Raw genomic sequence first — 24,893 nt, forward strand, 5'->3', positions numbered from 1 at the left:
TGCCCTTGCTCACCAAAGTTAAAGTGTGGAATATATTGTACATCTTATACTCATAATGGAAGCGAGGGAAACCAAAAGGAGACTACCACTGCCTTTGCTTCGTATGAATTCAAAATGTAATTTTGACTAGCAGACGGCATTCATCTGGGAATATTGCCCAAGAACTTTTCAAAATTAGTTTCATGCTGGAGGACTGTGCCTCCAAGGACTCGAGCAAGGAATTAGCCTGCGAGAAAATGGACTGGAATCTGTGTCTGTGTTGTTACTCATAACAACCATGTACCTCAAGACAGCCTTCATAAAGTATCCATATTGGGACTACTGGACTGAAAGCTTTGAATGAGCTTCATCTCTGGTGAATTTGTACAGTCAGCTGTTGAGAGGCTATTGTTAGCATCTCCCTGTGGAGGACTCAACCATGCACATGCACTCGGCATAGACTGTCTTTTACGAAAAGGTTATTTCTTCCTCTCAAGTGAACAGTGAGTGCAAGCTTGGTCCACACAATACAATTGTTTTCACAATAATGTGTTTTGAAGTCTTTTTATTCACTCTTAAAGCAGACTTTCCACCTCTCTGAAATAAAAGACAATTACAAAACAGCTCATGATTTTCATAAAACTTTAATTCAATTGTTTCATTCAAGACCATTAACAAAAGTACATGAGAACCTCTGTACGTAGCTCAACTGAAACCCAGTGATCTCCAAAGTTGAAATTAATTGTTGTAACTTAATGTGCAGAGGCACAACAGCTCACCCACTATGTCTCAAGAGCACATTGACCGATATCCTGATTCTTAATGCTTTTTTAAATCTTTTTTTATTTTATTTAATTTTTTTTAGACTGAATTTCTAATACTTTGCCTTTCACCTTCAAGTTAAATTTGTTTCATTATATCTGAAGTTTGAACTTTCACTAAGAAAAAAAGCACACATTACATACAGTATAGTTCAACCCACAGGTTTGGGATGCATATCAGTATTATTTCTACTAGAAAAGAAAACCACCCTAAGATTGTTCTGAATATTCTGGCGGTTGGCTGGGAACAGAGGATACATCTAATTTTGTTTTTTTCTTTTTTTTTCATTTTGCTTGGAGTTTTTAGGCACCTTATTCTTACTTAATTCAATATTAGCAGATTGAGTTTCAATGGAAAAAAAGCAAAAATATGTGCAAGAAAAAAAAAAAAAAAAAACATAGTATAAAAGAACTGCAGATATAAGATGCCACAGGGAATTCTGCACCTGGGAAAAATTGCTCAAGTGGAGCATGTGAATACCAAAAAGGTATCTAAAGGCTCCAGATTGGTTAAGGTAAATCCCATTAGATTAACTACTTTGACATTCACATACATCACCTCACTCGCACACATACACACACACCATGCTTTCACTTCAGCTCTTCAATAAAGCATTTTTAAAACTGCTCAAAAAAACGAGCAGAGAAGAATCCTCAGTTTAAGCTCGCACATATGAGAAATATGATCCTCCTTATGGAGGGAACTTTGCTTTGCTTTATGCGTCTTTTAGGAAAGCATACAGTAGCGGAAACTTTACAATGAAACCATTTTTAGTTTCCAGGGGTAAAGGAGCAAAAATATGAGAAAAAAAGGGAGCAGATGCTCAAAAACAACATGCCAACAGTCACACTAATTCACTCAGTCAAACTACAGGACAGATTACAGGTGCAGAATTCCAGACAAAGCAGATTCAAAAGATAGGGACATAGACAGCCACACAGTCATCACTCTGATTTAGAGGGCCAAGACCCTCAGAAACAAATACCTCCGTTACACACTATAATGACTTCTAGGATCCATCACACACGCACACACTCAGATCCCATGTACACTGCAGTGTTGAACTCTGTATCGAGTACATCATACATAGGAGGCAGGGAACTGTGGAATGAGAATAGTTCCCTCGCAGGTATCGATGGGACAAAGATTACACATGCCGATTACTGTATGTGTGCGTATGTTTTATGTATGAGTTTGTGTACAAGCATGTGTTAAATCAAATTCCCTTTTCCCCTGCTGTTGCCCTTTGGGACAGCATCCCCCCCAAAACCAAACAGGGCGGGCTCTGTATTGCTCAGTCAATGACACCAGGCTGGCGGGTCTTGCGCTCCACATTGAAGCCCTGTAGAGGGGAAGACAGAAAAATCATGCTGAAGCTCACATAAAAAAACCAAATAAGGTAAAAAAAGAAATAAAAATAAAAAAAAAGGGGTCAAATTCAAGCATTTTCAAGGTACATAAAGAAAAGCACTGGAAACCTTTCTAACTCAAATTGTTACTATAAATTCAATTGTTAAACTAAATCTGCAGAATTCCTTTGTACCAACAGCAACCCATCGCTTGGTTAATAACCCCCAAAATCAGCCAACAGCTGAGCCCTCGTAAGATAAATGTTGGTCCCATCTGGCTGTAGTAGGCAATTTTGGAATATCAGTGTGCAGGTCTGCATATAAATTACACTATTCTTTTTATGAATGAGATAAGCTACTTGATTTTTCCCTGTACTTCGTTCTGCTTAAAAGAATATAATCCATCTTGTCCAGTGAATAGTCTTGCTTTCCAGTAGATGTACCGCTATAAATTCCATTTCAGCCACAACTTCGTATTTACAATATTATGAAAAAGTTAAACTAGTGTTTGAAGGCATGATTTATGATTTGAGCAGCCACTTTCAAACATAGCATGGCTTTGGTTGTACCTTTGAATTGTCAGGACCACGGGGCTGTCTTACGATGACCAGACGAGGAGCACTGGCATCGTCCAGAGTGATGCTCTTCAAGCGGTTCACCAGACGATCAGGACGTGGAGTCACCACTGGTTTAGGCCCCTCACTGCAACGTTAAGGACATGATGATCGTTACGTTTATGTCACTTGAAAATGTTAGCAAACATGCTGCATCCCACCAACACGGTTGGTTGTTATCCTTACCTGACTCTGCGTACGTTGCAGGCACTACATTTTCCTGTGCGTTGATTGAGGACAACTGAGAACTCCACCTCATCCCCAGTCTGGAGCTCCAGGCCATCTTGCACTTCTTTTACATGGAAGAACAGCTTCTTGCTCTCACCAACTTCATATGTGATGAAGCCAAACTGAGGGAAACAAAAATATCTTCAGTATACAAAAGTTGGCATTATCATTACTCCAGCACAACCTGTGACTTCAACACTGATGTTTACAAACAACTGATCACTACCTGATCTTTGACGCACTCCACCATGGCTCTGCGCTGAGGGACCACATTACAGGCCATTTTCTGTCCAGTTTGGGGTACTGTGCAAAGCTGGAACTTTACAAGCTCTCCTTTCTGCAGACAATCAGCCTTGTTTACCATACCCATGATTCCAAAGGGATAATTTGGGCCTTTAGTTCCACCTGACACCAGAACAAAAGGAGGGAGGGGTTGGTCTTAATTTTTCCAAGAAAACAATGTACTTTAAATGTCAGGAACCATCATTACTTGACACCTACCTTCCTCTGTTATTTCAATAAGCCCTTGGTATTCTGTCTGGGAGGGGTCCACACTGCGCAAGGGACGGATGACCTTCCCCATCATCACCGTCACACCAACATCATCACCAATGCCATTCACTAAAAAAGTAGAAAACAGAGGGTTTCACACACCTTTAATTTATCGGCAGTCCCACCTACACTGCCGTGTCAACAAATATTACAAGTAAAATTCATGTAAATTAAACGGCTGGAATAAAACCCCTCATACCTGCAGCCACTTTGGTAACCTTTTCAGCGCTGACTTTATTTCCTTTTCCCTTTGAGAGAGTGTACTCCACAGTGTCGCCCAGCTCCAAGTTCTCCAAGTCTCCACACATTTCACTGAGGAGAAAATCAGAGATAAACTGAGACATGGATGTCAGTGTCTTGGATGCCATTCATCCATAGAATCAGCAACAAACTCATCCAAAAAGGCAGCTTAAACCTTTACCTGTAGTGAAAGAAAATCTCCTGGTCATGATTTGCTGTTTCAATGAAGCCAAAGTTGTCCTTCAGTGTGGCAACAAATCCATGCAGTCTCTTGGCATTGGAGGCATTGCGGTTGAGGACCCTGATGGAGACTGCACTCTGCTGGCCAGTTCGCTTCACTTCATTGATGGAGAACTCCACCTGAGAACAAACACATGAATGTGTGAAAAGCTGGTAAACGAAAATATACACAGCAGACATCAAGTTTAAAGTAATTAAATCATCACAGCAAACACAGCTTCAAAAGGTGGGCTGTGTTAGCAGCATGCGTGTATAGAAACAATACTCAATGTCTACTTGTTCAGCAGTGTCTCTACAATAATGGAGTTCATTTTAAGGAGGAGCTTACATCTCGATTACTCTATGATAACATTTTCATTAAATTCTCAAGCACAAGTAATGAGTGCAGTGACACTCTGATACCTTGTCTCCGACCTGTGGTTGTCCACCTCCCTCCAGGTCCTTGGTATGGTATGGCACAGTGAGTTTCACGCCGCAGTCTTCATATGCAATAACTCCTTCCTCACATTCCTAAACAGAACAACAAATCAACATTATCTTTTCAGTAAGGAGCATCACCAATGTTTGATCCAGCTGCTTCCCACCAGGGCTGACTGTCATCAATGCTGCACCCGTTTTTCATCAAATCAGGTGAAAGCTACCAATGTCTCAACCGATTCACTCAGATGATTTAAGAGTGCATTAGATGATGGTGTACAGATAGCCAACAAGCATATGAGAGGCATCAGTGTGTGGTAATACATCATACTGTAGCAGCCTAGTTGGTTAGCATTAGGCTAGTCTACTGCGACAGCTCTGAGTTACAGCCTACAATGTAGGGCGGCATAATTACCCACCACTGTTCTATTCTCAGCTGTTGGGAACATTCACATAATTTATTCTCTCCTCGTTTAAGGACATAGTCAACTGAATCTGTCACAGCAATTTACTAGCATTATCATGAACATCTGTCATGAAAAGGTATTCAAATTGAGCAGGCCAGGCTGATTGATCAGACAATATGACCGTTTAATGCTTCTTAATCTGCTGCAGTCTTCAGTTACTTCACTTGCATCAATTGTTTTGAAATCACAAATATTCACCCATCTTAAACTCAAGCGCCAAACAAGGACCAGACACTAGTAAGCCCAGAGAAACACTGATTTAGTGACCATTTCAGGAGCCGTTTAAATCATGTAGGAAGAACCAAAAAATGGTTACTGAATAACATATTGCAAAAGCAACCTAATAGACTGTTCCCAAAAAACATGACATACTAGTTGCGACTGTTTAATTGTGCAGCCCTACAAGGCATTGAATGAGTGACACAAAGAGTCCGTGTTTCCAAGGGTTAATTGCTGATCAAATACCATGCTGTCAGATAAAGGAGTTAAAAGTGAGCCAGAGGTCTGCAAAGACTAACCTTTTCTACAACTCTACCCTTTAAAAATAAGAAAGACATTAATTAGACAGCAAGGCTCGTCAACATTACAGTGCAGTATTTATCAATTAATCTTTCATCCAAGGTCTACAAATCAAATAATTATCTCTTGGACTAAAAGTGTTAGTGGAAACAAAAATCTATTACTACAAGTCTGTTGGTCCTTATAATTTATATTTGAGACTTTACTCATGTGGCTTCATGCAGGTCTAAGTCCTACCTTGTCTTTTTTCTAACAAGGAGCATGAACGGGACGAAGTCATTGAAGGAGAAAACAAAGAGGAAAATTAGAACTAAAATAAAAATTGGGAAGATGGGTAGATGATATGGGTTGGACTATGAGGCTATTGTTTATTACTGTACTGGGATATTTTCATGAACAGTATTTGTAATAACTGTGCACTATGGTACCTTCTCCTTGTTCTTGGTGGGACTGGCATTCTTGTTAGTGGTTCCCAGAATGTCCTTCTCCACCACACCCACAAAGCGCTGCTCAGACTGCGTATGGAAGGACACCGTGCCCTTAGGCAGCTTCTTGATGCGCACGGCATGGTTCCGCTGCGCTGACAGCATATCCTGGCAACGACAACACATTTACTTTTAGTTTGTCATCAACTATGAACACAGTAAGAATGTGCCTCCTGAAGTAATAATACTGAATACATATTTGTGAAAAGCTTATTAACAGGACCTACAGGCACAACAGTGAACTCCACTTCATCTGAGATGTGCAGTTGGGTCTCCTCTAGAACTTCACTGAAGTGAAAGAACATCCTGGCATCCCGATCCACACACTTAATGAAGCCAAAGCCATCACGTATAGCCGCAATCACCCCCTAAGAGAAGATTGAGTGACATAGCGCCACTGTCTGTGAACAGGCATCCACTTTGGTTTTAAATGTGGCAGCCCCATCATTCATCCCTCTCATCTCTAATGATGCACTCTATAACAAGGGGGAATTCTCTTTTATAATTCTCACCATTTCACGCGTCTCCTTGGTGAAGTTGAAGGTGTCTGGGAGGATGTCGATGTTGGTGGCCCTCTCCAGCTTATCTCTACGGTCGGTGGAGATGTTGAACTGTATGTGATCTCCCTCTAACAGTGTCACCTTGGACTTTGTGTCCTTCTCGCCGAACGGCAGTTCCTTGTCGGTGAAACCAATCCGGGCACTGATACGACCTGGTAGAGGATCGTTCTTTGAAGGAAGAGAGGAAACACTTGTAAAACGTGTTCGTTAGACTCTGGTCACAGTTCCCTTCCCGATCTTACAGCCCAAGCCTCTTCACTTGTAATCTTTTTACCTGGTTTTTGGTGGGAACCTTGGGAATGACCTTGACCACCGTGCCTTCAAACTGCTCAATGCTGATATCCTCAAAAATGACTGTTCCTTGGGGGAGCAGCCTTACATCTGTGGCTACTTCTTTACCCTATGGTCACAAGAAAAATACATGCAAATATTATATACACATCAGGTTGGTCAGTAAAAACGTACACACTTAAACATTGGTCAAAAGCGGATCAATCCAGAGTTCAAGATACTAAGGTATTACTAGATGCTTACATTTCTGTCTTTGATGGTGAACTCCACGTCATCTCCAGCCTGCAGAGCTTCCAGATCACCTTTGAACTCGCTGTAGTGAAAGAAGATCTCCTTCACCACATCAGCCCTCTCAATGAATCCAAACGCCTCCTGAAAGACAACACATCATTCAGCATAATAGCTATGGTATCAATCATACAAAATGTCAGTTCCAGTGCCTGTCTCAAGAGTACAGTTTGTTACTTCATGGAATGAACCAGGATTAGCAATTGTAATAAAGTTAATCACCTTCAAAGATTCTATTTGTGATGTATTTTAGTCAATACATCATTATATTCTATAAGGACCACATAATTAGCGTTACGCAACAACTTATCTGAAGCAGAAGTGTTTGTTACAAACAAGCCAAAAAGATATTTAGGAAAGTATATAGCTAATTTTCTCAACTGGTTTGGAGAAGGCATTAGAACATGTCTAACTGGCCCAAGAAGACAAGTCCTCAGGATGCCATCACTGGTCCTTACCTTTGTAGCACACACCACACCTTGGCACCTCATTTGCTTTTTCTTCACAAGTTGAATATTACGAGCACTGACTGCACCAGTACTGAAACAAGAGAAAAAAATATTAAAGATCAAGTGCAAGCTGGCAATTATAGAGATAATACTGACACTGGGAAAACACTTACTGCTTGTTGGTATCCATGTAAAAACTGACTTTGTCGCCTGTGTCAAGATGGATGTTACCCTCCACATCATCAGGAGTGTAGGTAAGGTAGAACACTTCCTGTGGAAAGCCAGACCACTGTCAAAGTATAAAGGGTTTAGGACAAACCTATTAACCTCAATACTATTCCACATTCAAGACAAGGGGTGGGAATATCCATGCGAATCACAATTTAAGGGCTATAATGCAATTGTAAAAAGATTGTCTACTATTGATTTCCATACATGATTTCCTCTGACACGGACTACCTGCTACTTTTAAAACATAGTGTATTTGTAGCGACCCATTAGTAGTTAGAATAAAATAGATCAATTGACTTATTCACCCTCACTAACCAAACCAAAACTCAAGAAGAAGCCTAACGTAAACCAAACATGGCGCACATGTTTACAGCCATTAGATTTCAACATTCAACTTGCACAACTATAAAGACCATACATACATCTTACAAAATTGTTACAGATGAGCATAATGTTGACAATAGGGTTTTCATATTTCCTGTTGACTTCTCTGCATCAAAATATAATCTTTAAGAGAATCGCAATGCAGCTAAGCATTAACTTGTCCCCACACCCCTATTCAAGGGCTACTTGAAGAACTTGTCATATTTCATATAAGTAAAAGAATGCATACAAAAGAAGGCAGAACTAAGCAAGTGACATGTAATTAAGTCTAATTTACACAAAATTATCAAGAGTGGAAGAACGAAACTTTAGTTCAATTGACACTGCCTTTCATAGATCAAGCATGCTGTTATTGATGCCGCTTTTCTTACCCCGTTTCTTTCGTAACAAACACTGCCAGTAGGCACCTGGCCGGGGGCAGACTTTCCATCCAAGTGCACAGGGATTGCTGAGACAACCTGCAGAAAAGGGAGGAAATTACAAGAAGAGGCCATTAATACATTGCTTACAAATTGAATTTACTGTTATTAACACATCACGATTAAATATTTCTAGACGCATGATGGATGAAATGGCTGAATTTCAAATGTCACAGTAACAAGTATATCAAGTGTCTCACAATTGGCATTTGTGCTTTAGTGTGAAATCTGTACACAATGGCAGGGCTCCAGTATGTTGGTAACAAGTTAGTGGCTCAAAGAATCTGTATGATTGTGCAGCTTTGTAGAATCACACTGCGCTCTGTATGTAGACTCAGATTAATTATATGTATGCATTATAAAACAAAGGGCAACACTTGCATTTTAAAGTGTACATCACCACTGAGCCAAGCACTAAAGGCTCTGCCTTCCTCTGCTGAGCTCAATTCAATGATGCAGCAGTCAAGCTCATTGACTCTTTACAGCCATGTACCAGAATGATCAATGTAAGATTTGTTTTACTTTGTGAGACTGACCAACTGAGCTATACTGGCTGCTGTGAGCATTCATGGAGAAATGTAATATGCCCAACGGGCAAACACATTGATCACTTGACTATATTTGTTCAATAGACATTCAGCTCTTGCAAACATGCATGTCAGCACAACAAGCCAATCTGAATTGTAAATCTTGAAGGTAAACTTTCTTAAAATTTGGATGCTGGATGACAAGGGGATCAAATTTGACAATGCATTTACAAAAACATCCCCTGCCCCTACTCAAAAAACATAATGGGGCAAATACTAAAATGTTAAATTGACAGACAGGACAGAACCAAAAATAAAATGGTGTTCCTTAACTGGATGAATATAACCATGCAGCACAGTAAAGGGATAGGCGTGCAGGTCTGGCCCCACCTGGCCCTGGATGCGCTCCTCTGGCAGCACCTCTGGCTTTATCTTTAGCAGCTTCACTGCTATGGGCTTGCCAGTGCGCCTGTCAGAGGAAACCTCAAATTCTACATCATCTGAGGAGAGAGAAGCAGCAGAACACACACTTAACACAATTCAAATGATAAAGGGGACATCTTAAGTTTCGTGACGTAGCTGAAGTATTTCGTCTTTGCAATAATATCAGTTCTACATGTTAAATATTTATAATTAGTCCAAGGCCACGCACCTCCTATTTTAAGCTCCTGCAGGTTGCCATTATACTGGGAACAGTGGAAGAAGAGACGAGCCTGGCGCTCGGAGCACTGGATGAACCCGTAAGAAGTCAGGAGCTTCTCCACCACACCAGTCTCTCTTATGCCAGGCCCTGTGCCATTGGCGTATGCAGTGTGTCCATTGTTATGGAGCATGCCTGGGTCAAAACTCATCTGGGGGAGAGGAGAAGCTAGCATAAACATGCATCCAGTAGTGGATAAATGTGAAACAGAAATAAATAAAAAGGGGGAGGTCGCAGTTTAATGCAGTGTTTGATGCCAACCTTAAAAAAAAAAACAAACAAAAAAAAAAACACAAAAAACACTTCAAACATGCAGGTATAGAAAATTTCAGAGGTAGTGGGGAGGATAATAAAGCATAAGTAAAGCTACGTCAAGAGTCTTGTGGAGCCATCTGGTCAGCAGTTGAGAAGGACACACGTTGATATTGCCTCTAAAGAATTTCCGGATAGTTTATACCAGTGACTGGAAAAACACAACCGACAACCAATTGAACAACCACACTGTTGTGCTTTCCAATTTCCAGTTGTCATGCACTAAAAGCAAAACTTTCCAGAACTTCCATGCAATTCTGATTGGACAGACAATTGTTCAAAAACAGTTTACCTCCCTCTGCCAACAACCATCGATTATGCTGGAACACCTACAAAAACTTGAATATCAAATTCTCACTACATCCTGGTTCAAATCCTATTTCACACAACAAACCATGCTGTTAGAAGTCACATGACACAACAGCAGCTCAGAGCTGTCAAGTCAGTGCGGGCACCACCAAACATGCCCCCTTACTGATCTCTGATACAACGGAGTCCGCTTGTGCTTTTTACTTCCTGGGTGAGGATGGCAAGACATGGAAGCGGAGCGGGGGATTGACATGGGAGCAGTGGAGGTAGATCGGCCAGAGCCAGTGTTGCGAGCCACTGGAGGTTCAGAGGAGCCCCTTTCCATTTCTGACACTGGGGATAGGACTTTGATATGCTGTTGGAATGAGGGAACTGCTTTGAAAAGCGACATAAACACTTTAACATTTTAAAAATTACTCTTACCCAGATATCACAAGTTATTTAGTTGTCATGCAAACGTTGAAAATGTTTTCCTGCATTTGGGTATAAAAAAACTGCATCGTCTACTTGACCGTGTTATCCGCAGATATCTCGTAGGACACCCAGTGTTTCTCCATGCGCCAATTACTGCAGACCCACCGTATATATACACACAATCGACAATATCATGTCCATGTATGTAAAGACTTCTTCAATGACATTATTTTTAAGCCAATCACAACTGCCACCAGTACTCAGACCCTGTGAGAAATTCCTCATATATCTAAATGCCAGGCAAAAGTCCATCCAATAGCAATGTGTTGCTACCATGACAATCTCATATGACAGCATCAAATGGCACAATAACGAGTGGTTTAAAGCACTACAGCACACAAACGGGTAAGGCTCTACAAAGAAGGCAGACAAAAAAGTGAAAAGTTTGACTAATTTCTTTCCGCAGCTTTTAAGGGGAAAAGGTACAAGTGCACTAACGCAAATGCTACTCAAGGTCAAGTAAAATAAAACTACTGAAGATGGAGGATCAGAAAATGCAAATGACAAGTCGAATAGCGGTGCATCTACAGTAGACAGAGTTTGTGATGGGTTATGGGTTATGAGGGGGGTCCCAGAGCAGCCTCTTCTGTTAGGCCCTGTGCTGTACTGTAACAATGAGCTACTCGTAAACAGATTTATTAGTTTTTCAGAGGGACCAACCAATATGCAGTTTAGCTTGCATTTGTGTTGCCTTGATCTGAGATATGGACTTGTGTAACCAATATTATTTGCCTGGTCCGACTATGTTTTTTCTGGATTGTGACGCAAAATAAAACAAAAAGATGGATAAGAGGGGGGGAAAAAAAAAGGTTTACAAAAAATTTATTTGTTAACAGCGCCAAATTTCTACAGTTTAAATCAGAACACCCCTCACCCTGCAACAATGTATCTGAGTAGAGGCTAGTCTCGGGAGCCCGAAAAAGGATGAAAGAGGTTAGGCCATTCACAGCAGAGAGATGCAGGGCAAGGTGGGTGGATGGGTGTTCGATGGGGGTGGGGCACGTAGAAAAGAGGTGGGAAGGTGGAACTTACGGATCGGCCATATGGCGACAGGCTGAGTCCGACAGGGGAGGTGCTGCTCAGGTCAGCGCTAACAAACGCGGTGGGTGGCGACGCAGGCAAGGTAAACTCAACAAAGCCTTTCCAGGGGCTGCCCATATTTTCCCATAAACTCGGACCAAACTTGCTTGAGCACTTGCTGAACTTGATTACTTGATTGAATTTTTTTGCTTGACTGTTAAGCACTATTTTTTTATGCAACCACCCAAATGATACACCGCTGGATGTCTGCAAGGGTGAAGAGAGGAACAAACATAACGGGTAAGGCAGATAGGTAAGCCAGTGTGCCAAGTGTCACATACAAAAAGGAAAATAGCTGTGGGCTTTTATCCCCCCGAAAAGGCCAAAAATCAGGGAGGATATGACTTGAAAACGACAGAACAGGAAAAAAAGGTGCGGGCTGGGTGTGGGAAGGCAATCAATCATTGTCAAACTGAATTAAATAACCAGTTTAACTGTTTGGAGGTGGTGGCAGTTCAGTTCAGCTGGCTTATGTCAAGGTTTGATAAGTTATTTTTTAGCAAAAAGCAATGTAGAGGTCAAATCAAGCCTTCAACTCAGTATCACATATTACACTTATGCCACATCGGGACTGTTTTATCATGTGTAAAGAGCTGATATCGCCCTCTCTGGTTAGTTGAACGTGTGATAATCAGTGAAATCAGCTACTGCAGATAATCAGTACAGATGCTGCCATTTAAAAAGAAATAATTAAGAACCCCAAACTGATGAGGTCAAAAATCCAGACATACTTTCAATAAAAAGCCATTTTTACAATAGTAGCATGGGTATGTCAAAGCTGGATGTGTTTATGCAGACTAGAAAAAAAAAAAGCACCGTTCTGTGTTCAGTGATAAGAAAACAACCTCTGCATTGCTGCCCAAAATTTTGCGCAGCTGGCCAAACTGAATCAGAATTGAGACACAATCTGTGTTTGTTCACAATACCCCAACATATACACATGGGGGATTTATCAAGTGCAGTGTCTGAATTCCACCCAAATTGTATCGAATTTGAATCTGAAATTTAAACCCCTCACAGGGAACAATTTTCAGCATTTAAAAAGGGGAGGAAACATCATTCAAAACACAAGTGAAATCATAAGCGATTCAACAGGTTAAAATAGTACAATTGTCTTTAACATGACAGGACTCATGTTATGGAGGGACTACAACTCAGACCCACCTTAATTTGACGTCTTGAATCTTGTAATTCTCAGGATCTCTGTGACAATGCAGTTCCTGTAGACCTCTTCACGCACACAGTTGAACACACACACTTGTTACAAGTTTCTGGCACAAGTTCTAGATGGTTGCATAAAGCAAAAAAAGGGGGAGAAATCTAGCTCAAAAAAGGCAAACGCAGGTGCAATAACACTGCTTAGAAAAAATTACAATGAAAACAGTTTGAGGAGTAGAGGGAGGGAAAGACAGGGGGAACTATGGGGAAGAAAAAAAAACTAGCAGATAGCAGCCCACTCCACACCCCGGTGGTGAGTCGGTGGTGTGGTGAGGATGAGGAGGGCTAGGAGCAGCGTTGGGACGTGTGCTTTGTCAAAGCTGTTGAGTAGGCACAAACTTCTGGTTTCAGATCAGTTATTGTCTTCTCAGAATATGCTTGGGCATAGGATTGCTTTTCTTCCGCGTTTCAAATTGGGCTGATGTGCGTCTTCTTTGGTCGTTTCAGGATTTGGTTACTTCTTGTGTTTTAAACCCTTGAAGTGATCCTTTGTTTTCCCACACGTGTCTTCGGTGTTGCAACTTTGCTTGTTTTGGGTGGTTTGTCTTCAGTTTCTTTGTTATGATCTGAACTTGAAGCAGTTGCGGATGGTACAAAAATTCAGTTCCGTTTCACTTCATACTGTTGGGGGGAAAAAGCAGATTTGGTTAGATGAGCAGAGGTGAGGACTAAAACTTCATTTTATGTTAATTAACAACTACAACTTTGCTGCTCAAACTTTTAGGGTCGACTCCAAGAGTCTTCAGCTAGGCAGACAACCATATTACGTTGTCAGCTGTTAAGAATTGCACATTTTCTGACCCATTAACAGAAACAACCCTGGCTGGCGACGAATTGAAGTTCTCTGAACACTAGATTCTTTGCCCCCAGACCCACGTGTATAAAAATAGGTTTTCCTCAGATGCCTCTGGATACAGCCAACAATGCCAGGCAGCTGACTAGCAGGCAATAGCTGTGATCAACAAGTCCTTGTGCAAAACTTCAGTTCATGCCTTGACATTTAGTTTGTGTCCCATGTATGTTAATTTTTTACTAAATTTAGTTACAAACTGATCTCCAGTCAGTAGGTTATAGCAGATTGTTGTTGACCTAAATACACTGCTTTGAAAACACACTGGGTGAGCCAACCCAGGACACATGATATCTGTTTGCTGTGACTGTGTTGCAATGACTACCATCCTGAGTACTTCCTGGAAATGTTAAAATATAATGCTGTAAAAATTGCCCATGTGTATTCCATGCAAGAGGGAGGGTGGGTCATTTATTTTTTTTTTAAATTAAGGTGCATCTTTGATATTCAGATGAAAATGTCTAATCCACATTAATAAACAAACACTTGTGTGTTTTGATTTCATTTGCAACACTTGTTGATGATTACTGGACCTAGGGGAACCAAAGCTGTGCAGCCTAGTGATAGGACAAACAAAGAAGGCAGTTATCACACGATGGGTTTCTTAAGTGGGTTAAAGGTTATGAGCAATGAACAGAGACGACTCCTGTGAAAACAGCCTCGGAGGAGATGGGCTCCTGTGTCCCCCCCCCCCCCCCCCGTTTTACTTTAGTGACGCAGAAAGAGAAAACAGTCCACCCACTAAATCGCCAGCACCGATTGGCCATTTCAGCACTTTCTCCCCAACAGTAAACTTTAGTTTTGCTCGGCAATTATTACAGAAATGCGAGGAACTGTACATACAGTCTGGCCCTGTTACGATGGAACAAGCTAATAAACCACAAGATTAAGTCTCTTGTCTCGCAAGCCTCAACACGACGGTGCCACTCTGGTCTGGGCCCGAACAACAACCACTCTGACAGGACCGACCATGTGACTTCCCAGCAATCCGCCATCCTCAGCTGGAACTGCTAATAAGGCCTGATCCAACACGTTGCGGCATGCAGCGCTATCGAGAACGTCACATCTTTGCTAAGCGGCTAATTTTTCAATACACGTCAAACTATACAACATGTGCCTCAACACTCACAGACGGGTTGCTTCTCGCCGTTTTGCTGCCTACGAGTCAGAACAGTACCCGCAGCAGCGATTTCGTATAAATTTCATAATCTTAATGACCTTGCGTGGACAAATGCAACCAGACAGATTAGCATATCGCTAACGCTAAAGTCGTAAAGAGCCAAATACCCCCGGGCGTTTCCGAGTCTTTTTAGGAAATAAATTCACGGCCGACAATGCGCCACAAGTTATCTCAGATGTGTGACGTTAGCACATCGGGCATTGAACCATTTATGATCGAATTGTTATCCCAGCTACGTGGCTCGGAGTCTCTGCTCAGAAAGTTAGCGGAAAGTAGGCTCTCCATCATGTCATTTCAGTCCACTGAGACAAGCACACCAAGCCCTGTCCAAGAAACGGTCGCTTTAACGCTGTGTGGTTAATCAGAAAATGTACACACTCGGTAGAAAATTATTCGAGACTTATTACAGATCAATACGGTGTGCGGACGCATTCGGCAACCATATGATAAACGATCATGACTTTATTTTAATGATATCATATTCTAAAGAACCCTGTAGCACCGCGCACTGTCCTCCGACACAGGGTTAGTATGATAACGTTAGACATTGTATTGAACCCACGATAGAAGAGTTTGGGATGGTCGATATGAAAGTGCCGACGGAAACAGAAAAACCTTTACCATTAGCGAGCATTCGGGATGGGTGCACTTACGACTTATCAAGGTCAAAATAAGCTGGCATTAACTCAGGTTTATTCACTTAATACACATTACAAAAACATAACGTTATCTGAGCTAACGGCACGAGGACCGGACAACAAAGAAGCTACGGCAAGCGGTCGGAGACGAGTGCTCAATTCTAATCAATTATCGCGTCCGTCACTGTCGTCTACCACGCCAATGACACACCAGTGCCGTCTCCTTGGCACATTGAGACACGTTTTGGAAATACACGTTTGTTAATTCGAGCCCGTTACTATATAAAGAGGCGGTTTTCAATGCTAAGCTGCTAGCAGCGGCTAAAGTTAGCTAGCACGCTGCTGAACTGCTTGTGGTGATTTATGGTGAGGAAAAACACGGCTGCCCCCACCCAGGCCCGAGCTCTGCGTATGACCAAGCGCAGGACGCCCGTAAACTTCCAAATACCCGCTGTTCAAGAAAAAGGATATCTATCTTTGACACATGTCAAACAAATGTCTGAATTGTTATATGAAACGTAATAATTAATAAAAACTCACCCCAACAGCTTTCAGCACTGTCACCAGCGCCGCTAGAAGCAGCACGGCACATTACGTAGTGAGAAGGGAGGCGACTACCGCGATATTTGACAGCCTGAGGACAACCAAAGAGCCTACAGGAAAGAGTGGCCACTGTCGTACAGCTGCTGGTGAGTAACCCACAATGTGGTAAAGAAGTGATAATGGGATTCTGGTGGCACATCACCGATGTTAATGGTGGTTTTCTCGTCTTTAATTTGCCATTTAGGTTCGAATGCCGCTTTCCTGACAATGTGCAAATCAGCAGGCCATTCGGTTGTTCCAGACACCCGAACCCAAAACGTGTCCCGCATTTGATCAATTAACAGTGCCCTATCTCTTCATTTAGTAGAGTTTCTGATGACACACGTTGCAACTTGGGGTTGTATTCAAGAACGACATTGTAGGTCAACGAGACACCGCAATGCTTCTAACTTATTAAAGCAAGACATGATGATAATACCTAAAGCTCTTAAATAAGCCGATTAGATCTTTAATGGCGGATCGTTCAAACGTGTGCATCAGTTTACTTGATTTTTGACCATACAAGGGCGATATAAATAAACAATACAGTCTATGTGCATTCATTTATTGTAACTTTCCCGTGTGTGCTGCTGTGAGTTAAAGTACCAACATGATCATACAAGCAGGAAAAATAATAAACAGATGAATAACTTCATTTGCATACCATTTTTCAAGATAGGAGCACAAAGAACAATAGAAAGCTAAAAAGGGAGGGTTGCAATGTCACCGAATACATTATTAAACATTGTAAATTAGACTTCAGTTGTAACTTAACATGGTGCAGTAACAGCCACACAGACTCTCAATAGAATTCAAATAAAATTTAATAAAATTGATTGAATTAAGTGACAGGTTCCATAGGACGAGTTGATAATGCAATGAATATAGATCATGAAAAAAAAAAATACAAATGAAAAAAAAAAAGAAATAGAAGTTGATTGGTCTGAAGTAGCAAATGCTATAAATACTCACCTTTAATAAACTCAGCATGAGTTTTGCCCCCTCTTATACCGGTGTTTTCCTTTGGTTTGTTTTTAAAATAATTGCCTAGGTTGCTTCTGCATCTCTCAAACTTCTATAATATCTAAACTTTCCAGTAGAGGTCGTCATCCACCCCGAATTTGGTTTGCGATGCTCTTGATATGTATACAAAGAAGAAGAAAACACGGAAGTGACGTTGACGTTTAGTCTCTCACACGGAAACGGCAGTTGACAACAAATAAGAGTAACCATTTTTATTTGTGAGTACTATAGTTATTCTGTCTACCGACAAGAATTTCCACAAGTCTGGTATAGTTTGCACACGTTGCTACAAAGCCACCACAGCTGCCTCGGCTAACTGAGGCTAGAAAGCTAAGGTAGACTAAGACGGCGAGGTATTTTCACCTAGCTGGCTGTGTGGAGTAGCTTGTTGGCGATACACACAGGAGTTGTCAGCTTCCAATAAATGGCCTGCACTTTAGAAAAAGTGTTGGGCGATGCCCGGACCCTTCTCGAGAGGCTGAAAGAGCACGACACGGCCGCCGAGGGACTTATAGAGCAGTCCGGGGCCCTCAGCCAGAGAGTGCATAGCATGAGAGAGGTGGGAAATGCCCTTCCAGACAAGGTAAGGACAAGCATCTCAACATGTTAACCATGTACATAGCTGTGTAAAGCTGCACTCCGCCTGTATACTCACTGTACTGGTATAACAAGGCTTAGTAAAGCTCGGACTTACCCACCAATTCAGAATAACTGAAACCCAAAGCAGAATTCACTGTCCCCCAGTTTCTCAAATGTTTCTTCTGATGGTCTTGACCAGTCATAATACAGAGAAACATGTGGAGTACAAATAAAAAGCTGAGATTGTGGTTAATCGTTCGCCTCTGCACCAAGTTTAATTAAAGACTCTTCAGTTTTTCAAAATGATCTGCTCAGATGTTTTGTAGCTGTGTATGTTTGAGATAACCAAAGCAACGTTAAATTCCCTTGTTGTTGAATGGAGTTTGGCATGACATTCATTTACAGAGACTTAATTTTATATCTTGCACGAGAGTCCTCTCTTCTTGAGACTAACTGTGATTAATTTGTTTGTTTAGGGGATTTTCTCTAACAAACAAACATAAAGAATAAGTTGTTGACCAACCAGATCAACCTCCCCATTGGCAGGAATGCAACAATCAGACATTCTGATTTTCTTGGAAATCTTTTTGCAGTTTCCCTTTTGATGCAGAGATCAGAAGTAAATACTTTACTAGAAGAATAGTTGGTCTATCTTTAAAAAAGAAATTAAACTGGCTTTGCACCATCATACTTTGATGTAGCATCATTATTGCACTTGGAAGTGGGGTCTTTCAGTTTGTACTTTTCTGACATAACATGTTTTCCAGGTTTTCATTTTCACTTAAAAAATGGTAGATTTAATATTTAAACATTTCTCACCACTGCCCTTTACTGCTCTCTCTCCCAGCACATAGAGGACTCTTCAGAGATTCAGGAGTTGACCAAATACAAGCCCCATGTCCTTCTGACTCAGGAAAACACTCAAATCAAAGAACTACAGCGGGAGAATAAAGGTAAAAAAAAGACACACCCTATTTTGTTGATTATATGGCTGTTTTTTTTAATATTTTTTTTTTATATATATCTTTGCTAACCCTCTTGATGACTGTCTCTACAGAGCTTTGGTTGTCTCTTGAAGAACACCAGTACGCACTAGAGTTGATCATGGGTCGATACCGCAAGCAGATGCTTCAGCTGATGATGGCGAAGAAGGAGCTGGACACCAAACCTGTGCTCAGCCTCCACGAGGACCATGCAAAAGTACACCAGCTGTCTCGACGTTTTTTTTTACAATTCTCTGTGAATCGTTACGTTAGGACTCCAAGTTATTGCTTGTACAGCTAAGTGCTTTGATTTAAGAAACATCTTGTTTTCTGGATATTTTCCAGGAAGTGCAGAGCCAGGTGGAGCGGATATGTGAGATGGGCCAGGTGATGAGAAGGGCGATGCAGGTGGATGATCAGCACTACTGCTCTGTTCGAGAGAGGCTCGCTCAACTAGAGGTGAGCACAGTGCTTCGGTAGAATCAGGTACAACTGTGGATGTTTTACTGAGTGAATGAAATATTATTTTTGGATTATTTCACTGCAGATAGACATTTTGATAAAATGAAATTAACACGTCGACACCTCCACATAAACCCTCCAGATTTTGCTGGATAAATCTTGTCTGTCTCTGCTCTGCCTCGGCGTGTGTGTAGCCTCGCCCTGCCCTCGGTCAAACAGACATTCAAAATCTGCTGCTCTTTACGCATATACAGTATATCACTATGTTTTGTTTTTTTAAACAGTCCTGACCTTACAATGTTATCATACATCAGTTATTTTATTTTTTACACTTTTTTTCTATGCCTTTCTTTTTGTGTCTTTTTTCAGATTGAGAACAAGGAGCTGCGAGACCTCCTTGTCATCAGCAAGAGCTCTGTGAAAACAGCGAGAGAAGAAACCAGCCAGCCAGAAGCAGATGTAGCAGCAACAGCAGCACAAGAACAGTCCCCTCAGTCAGGGTCCACTGAGTGATCAGAGCAGCTTCAGAGTGAACTGTGGTTGAGGCAACAAGTCCTCCAGGACCAGGGTTGGAGGAGACGGGGTTGATGATCTCTTTGCCTGTGTGCACCACATTATTTTTTTATAAAAGATGGAATGCAGTTAAACCCACAGCATATTTTTTGTAGTGAAGGCCACTTAAACACAACATGGTAGGAAGCTTTCACCTGCGGGTATATTTGGATGATAGCTATTGTTATCACATGTACAACATGTGTATTATCACCTGGTGAGTAAAGGCATGAGTAAAGGCAGTAAAAAGCAAAAGGGGATTTATTTTGTTTTGGCCAAAGATGCATTAATTCGTCAAGGACACAGTTTCTACCTCTTTGGTGTCCCTTTGCTGTTCACTCACACTCACGTTGTGTAAAATGCTTATCACCATCCCTTCTATCAGAGTTCACTTGAAGGCCATTAAGAAGCAAACTTGTATTCACGGCTGTGCTTGATAATCACTGCCAACAAGGTGACTTTTGGCCGTTTCACACACTTTGCCTGCTGAGGAGTGACATGGATCGTTTGTATGTGATAGTCTGCCATTTTATGAACTTAATACGTTTGTCAGTCAGTTTGTAGGATTCATATATACCATAATTTCCATGTTTAGTGCTTTGATTCTGTGTGTTAAACACCAGTTTTCTAGTTTTCAGATTTGAATGCACAGTAATCAAGTGTCCCAGCATCTTTATGTAATGGTAACGATTTCAAAATATGCCAACTTTTTGTGTGATGATATCTAATGTTTGCGCACTGTATGTGGTCAGATATTGTCTCTTGTCATCTCAGGAAATCAGTGTTATAAGGTGAACATGCTGTAAAGACTCATGGCAGTGTACTGGTTTGTGTCAAACAAAATTTCATTCAGAAACTTTAAAATAAATTTGCAAAAAAAAGATGTGATTAAAAAAAGTCAAATATGAGTGCTTTTTTAAAACCATATGTGTGTGTGTATAGACAGTATGTGTTTGTCACTGGGTTAATTATTGTTTGGACCATTCTAGTTTTCACCGCTGGATGGCGACATTAAGCTGCGGGTGTAACGCGACTCGCAAGGTTTGGAAAACTGGCGTAATGCTGCGTTCATGTGACCAAGTACAATTGAATTTTCGTTTACAGTATGTGTGTTTTTTCTCATATTAGGTATTAACAACATCTAGCCGATAAACTAACATGTAAAAGAACTCTTGGGGGAATAAAGCCTTCTGCTGTTTGCCACTTGGTCGTCCCTCTGTGGCACAAATCGAAATAATCTCCGACAGCACGTGAAAGCATCACCAGAGAGCTGCATTTGACACTTCTAGCCTGACACAAGCTAATGTTCAGCATGTCTGAGAAGGAGCTCGGGAAAAAGTGGGACCGGTGCTTGGCAGACGGTGCCATTAAACTCGGTAAATATCCCAAAGACTCGTGTGTATGATAGCATTGTAATATCCTAAAGTAAGGACAAAATAAGCCGCAGGTTTTACTGTAGTCCATAGCTGTCATTGACTGGGCGATAGGCTAACTAGCTAGCCATAAAGGGCTCGTAAAGGACAACCGAATGACCGATTAGACATATAAGACTTATTTATTGTGATAGGTAGATAAAATGTGGGTTAATGCTGTAATTTATTTAAAGAATGTAACCATCGGTATTTTTGCCACCACGTCAATCGTATACATAATTGCGTTTCTCTTTAATTAAGTTGTTGGAAAAAGCTCAAGTGGAACCGCCTTTCACAAAATGTTACTTTGCTGTTTTCCCTTTTATCGATACGTGAACCTTTGCTGGAAATATTAATTTAGAGGTTTAACGAGACGGTATTTGCCTGCTCTTGAATTCGGCATACATATAAAGCATAGACACACTTTTATTCCCCATATTATCCTTAGCCATTTAAGTTTCCAGTGTCTGGACTCACAATCTCACAATTTTCAGTAACTTATAAAGGTTAGTTATTTCCTTCTAATTATGTGTTGTCCGATGAGTCAGTGGTATTGTAGACGACTGGATCCTGTATTATTGCAAAAAAGTTCACGTTCATGCACGTGAAGCTAGTAAGCTAGCACCTTAAAACTGACGGTTTTTTGAATGGAGTTTGGTGCTACGTCATTTGACATTACAGCTACTGGAATGAGGTACCTGGCCCGCTTGTTTTAACGAGGCAGTGTTTAAGAGTGCAGGTGTTTTTTGAAACAGCGAAGGGAAACGACACCACATTATTAACCAGCTTGTTAGACAAATACACAGGCCAACTTCTACCTAAAAAAAAAAATACTATACATAATATACATTCAGAGAAGTCAGATACATTATCAGCATTAAAAGCATATGCGATGACGAACCAATAGCTGTATAAATTGAACAGTCATTTTAAAGGGACATTGTCATCCATGTCAAACTGTAGCTGATTTGAATCTCTCCACTTCTGCAGGTACTGGGCTCGGGCTGGGAATCGTGTTTTCCGTTCTGTTCTTCAAACGTAAGTAGTTTCAATGGATTGTTGCTGAGCAATAAGCTATATGGGAATTTTAGTGGGAATGGTAATTTTGCATTTCGTTTCTCAAAAAAAAGGATGATGGTTTTTGCTTGGGACTGTACCGAAAAGGGAATCTTCCCTCATGCCTGGGGTGTGTGATCTGTAGGTTGGGGCATCTCTATATCACCACAGTGCCTCGTGTTTGTTTGCATGTTGTGAAGAATTTTCCCGTTATCAAAAAACAAGGCATCTTCTTAAATATGGATAAGCACTCGGCTATATTGTGATTTCGATGATATTTCGAATAATTGTTCAGCCCTACCTTGAACGTGTAATTTACTCAGAGTCCTTCACAAGAGAGCATCAGAGCATGATGGTGTATAATCAGAGCAGGGTAATGCTCTGTAGGTAGGTAAACAAACAAAAAAAAGAAAGGTTTTCTACTTTGTGTAGCGTTCATCCATCCAACTTCAACACGTTATTCAAAATTAATTTTCAAATTGAGTGTATTCTGTGCTTTTGTTGTGAGAAGAGCATTACAACACCTATCCTCAAAAGCACAATAACGAGCGTTTGAGTATTAAAGTACATTTAAAAAAAAGAAAAACAGTCAAGGTGTCACAACAACAGTGTGATAAGTATTTCACATGCCAACGCTGACATGTTTTTAATCACACGGTGAAATATGTCTTTGTGTAAGAGATAAAGTGAAGGGGTGGCTGCTGCTCGGGGGTAGAGGCAGCGTCTTGTTATCGGAAGTCAGCTGGTTCGATTCCCCTGGTCTGCATGTCGAAGTGTCCTTGTGCAAGACACTGAACCCCGAACTGCTCCTTATGTGCTGGGCGGCACCTTGCATAGCAGCCACCACCATCAGTGTATGAATGTATGAGTAACTGTAAGTTGCTTTGGACAAAAGCGTCTGCTAAATGCCCTAAATGTAAAATAAAGTACCTGTTTCATTCGTAGGGCACACGTGGCCGATTTCATTTGGCTCGGGAGCGGGACTTGGCATGGCATACGCCAACTGTCAGAATGACCTGAGGTCACATTATTTTCAGCAGAGAAGTGAAAAGGTTTGTAAGTACAATAAAACACACATGCACCTTAAAACAACTTAAAGAAACAATTGTTATGTAAATCAAGATTTCTTTTACTGATTTCCATTTTCCTCAACAGGAGCAATAGCTGCGAGTCACCGAGGGACTGTCGTCTTTATGCTTTTGAGTTTGTTCTTTTTAATTTTGTTTTTTCTGCGGGGGAGTCTCCATTTGCACTGTTCTCCAGTTAGACCCTTATGTCTCTGCTGAACGATCCATCCCTAGTATGACTCTGTATGATGTATATGTGCCTGATCAGGACAGTCTGTGTTTATTTAATAAAACGATCATAACAACAAAAACGATGCCCTGGTGAGTCATTTTCCCTCAGATGCTTCATAATTGATGACAACCATTCACAAATCACGTTGAACAAAGGTGTACAAAAACGAGATAGATAATGAGTTATAACAGCTAGATTATAAATCATACACTCCAAGCAGGGATGGCGATGCTTTAGGGAGCAATGGGAGTCAAGTGTTAATGCAGCTTTAAAAAGGTGGGTTTTCAGTTTATTTCTGAATGCGAGTGGGAGTGATTTTCTCAAATGTGTCGTGGAGAAAGGTGGGGGCCGCGCTGCAAACACTATCCCATAAGGTGGTGGGCTTGGTGTGGGTGAGAGGGGGTCAGAAGGTTGGCAGCAGCTGATGCGATGTGGCAGATGATGGGCGTAGTGATGGAGATTAGTCAGTTCTGAGGGGGCATGAAAATTGAGAGCTTCGCATAATATGTTTAGAATTTGGCAAGTCTGCTGACACGCCGGAGTGCAGAGGACTTTACCCCCTGAATGCTTCTGCTTTCTGTTATTTCGTATTCAAGTGCTCCCGCTGGGAAGTGTAGAACAATCGTTATCATGTCAGCTCGTCTAGATTGACAATGTAGGAAGGAGGTTTGATCCACATCTACTGTTGATGAACTGACACCTAAATGTTCCTTTTTAAAGGTGCACTACGTAGTATTGGGGGAAAATTTTGAATCAGGAGAGAATGACCTTCACTGACTTACTTTTTTTGTGCATGAACAAACCCCTTTTTTCATGACTGAATAGACAAACTGACCTTTAAGGGTGACACAATTTCATACTGCTTTACTTTATTTATACTTGGCGGACCCTGCCATCAGTTACTTGACACCCAGTTTTAAGGTGACTACTGTACATATCCCCTAACCCACCCCATATTCCCAAAATCCCACAATCAAAAGGAAGAAAAGAAAATAATAATTAAATAAAAAGAAGTAATTAATACATTCCAAAAAAGAATAAAAAATAAATAAAACACAAAAAAAAAAAAAAAAACACACATACAAAATTCAAGTTACAGAAGCTTGCAGATGTATGTACATAT

General features: G+C 41.1%; 3 protein-coding genes across 19 annotated transcripts; 2 read left to right on the forward strand and 1 right to left on the reverse strand.

Annotated features, from left to right (window-relative positions):
• Nucleotides 1-604: 604 nt before the first annotated feature.
• csde1 (cold shock domain containing E1, RNA-binding) lies at nt 605-16,499 on the reverse strand. Of its 16 annotated transcripts, none has more exons than XM_030423703.1 (23): nt 16,363-16,499; nt 13,101-13,775; nt 10,549-10,737; nt 9,714-9,912; nt 9,395-9,561; nt 8,487-8,573; nt 7,674-7,789; nt 7,510-7,591; nt 7,007-7,135; nt 6,747-6,872; nt 6,425-6,640; nt 6,140-6,280; nt 5,856-6,020; nt 5,665-5,676; nt 5,427-5,444; nt 4,427-4,534; nt 3,966-4,144; nt 3,744-3,856; nt 3,494-3,613; nt 3,219-3,397; nt 2,951-3,114; nt 2,720-2,852; nt 605-2,143 (listed from the first exon to the last, which is right to left on the reverse strand). In XM_030423703.1, the coding sequence occupies exons 3-23, from the start codon at nt 10,705-10,707 to the stop codon at nt 2,096-2,098; spliced, it is 2,661 nt and encodes an 886-aa protein (XP_030279563.1). In that variant the 5' UTR covers nt 10,708-10,737; nt 13,101-13,775; nt 16,363-16,499; the 3' UTR covers nt 605-2,095. The 16 variants fall into 16 exon arrangements, with proteins under 16 accessions (XP_030279563.1, XP_030279564.1, XP_030279567.1 ...); XM_030423704.1 differs by lacking the exon at nt 10,549-10,737 and adding an exon at nt 11,889-12,143; XM_030423707.1 differs by lacking the exon at nt 10,549-10,737 and having other exon boundaries at nt 9,452-9,561.
• On the forward strand, nt 16,161-20,098 carry sike1 (suppressor of IKBKE 1). Its single transcript, XM_030423710.1, has 6 exons — nt 16,161-16,511; nt 16,610-18,010; nt 18,854-18,959; nt 19,064-19,206; nt 19,335-19,448; nt 19,821-20,098. The coding sequence occupies exons 2-6, from the start codon at nt 17,852-17,854 to the stop codon at nt 19,962-19,964; spliced, it is 666 nt and encodes a 221-aa protein (XP_030279570.1). The 5' UTR covers nt 16,161-16,511; nt 16,610-17,851; the 3' UTR covers nt 19,965-20,098.
• A 1,130-nt stretch (nt 20,099-21,228) lies between these two features.
• micos10 (mitochondrial contact site and cristae organizing system subunit 10) lies at nt 21,229-23,849 on the forward strand. Of its 2 annotated transcripts, none has more exons than XM_030423712.1 (4): nt 21,229-21,379; nt 22,406-22,453; nt 23,417-23,527; nt 23,627-23,849. In XM_030423712.1, coding segments are annotated over exons 1-4 (234 nt in total). In that variant the 5' UTR covers nt 21,229-21,306; the 3' UTR covers nt 23,629-23,849. The 2 variants fall into 2 exon arrangements, with proteins under 2 accessions (XP_030279572.1, XP_030279571.1); XM_030423711.1 differs by having other exon boundaries at nt 21,230-21,379; nt 23,417-23,523.
• Nucleotides 23,850-24,893: the final 1,044 nt, after the last annotated feature.

The sequence above is a fragment of the Sparus aurata genome, chromosome 7 (genome assembly GCF_900880675.1).
Source record: "Sparus aurata chromosome 7, fSpaAur1.1, whole genome shotgun sequence".
In the NCBI taxonomy this organism is placed as follows: domain Eukaryota; kingdom Metazoa; phylum Chordata; class Actinopteri; order Spariformes; family Sparidae; genus Sparus; species Sparus aurata.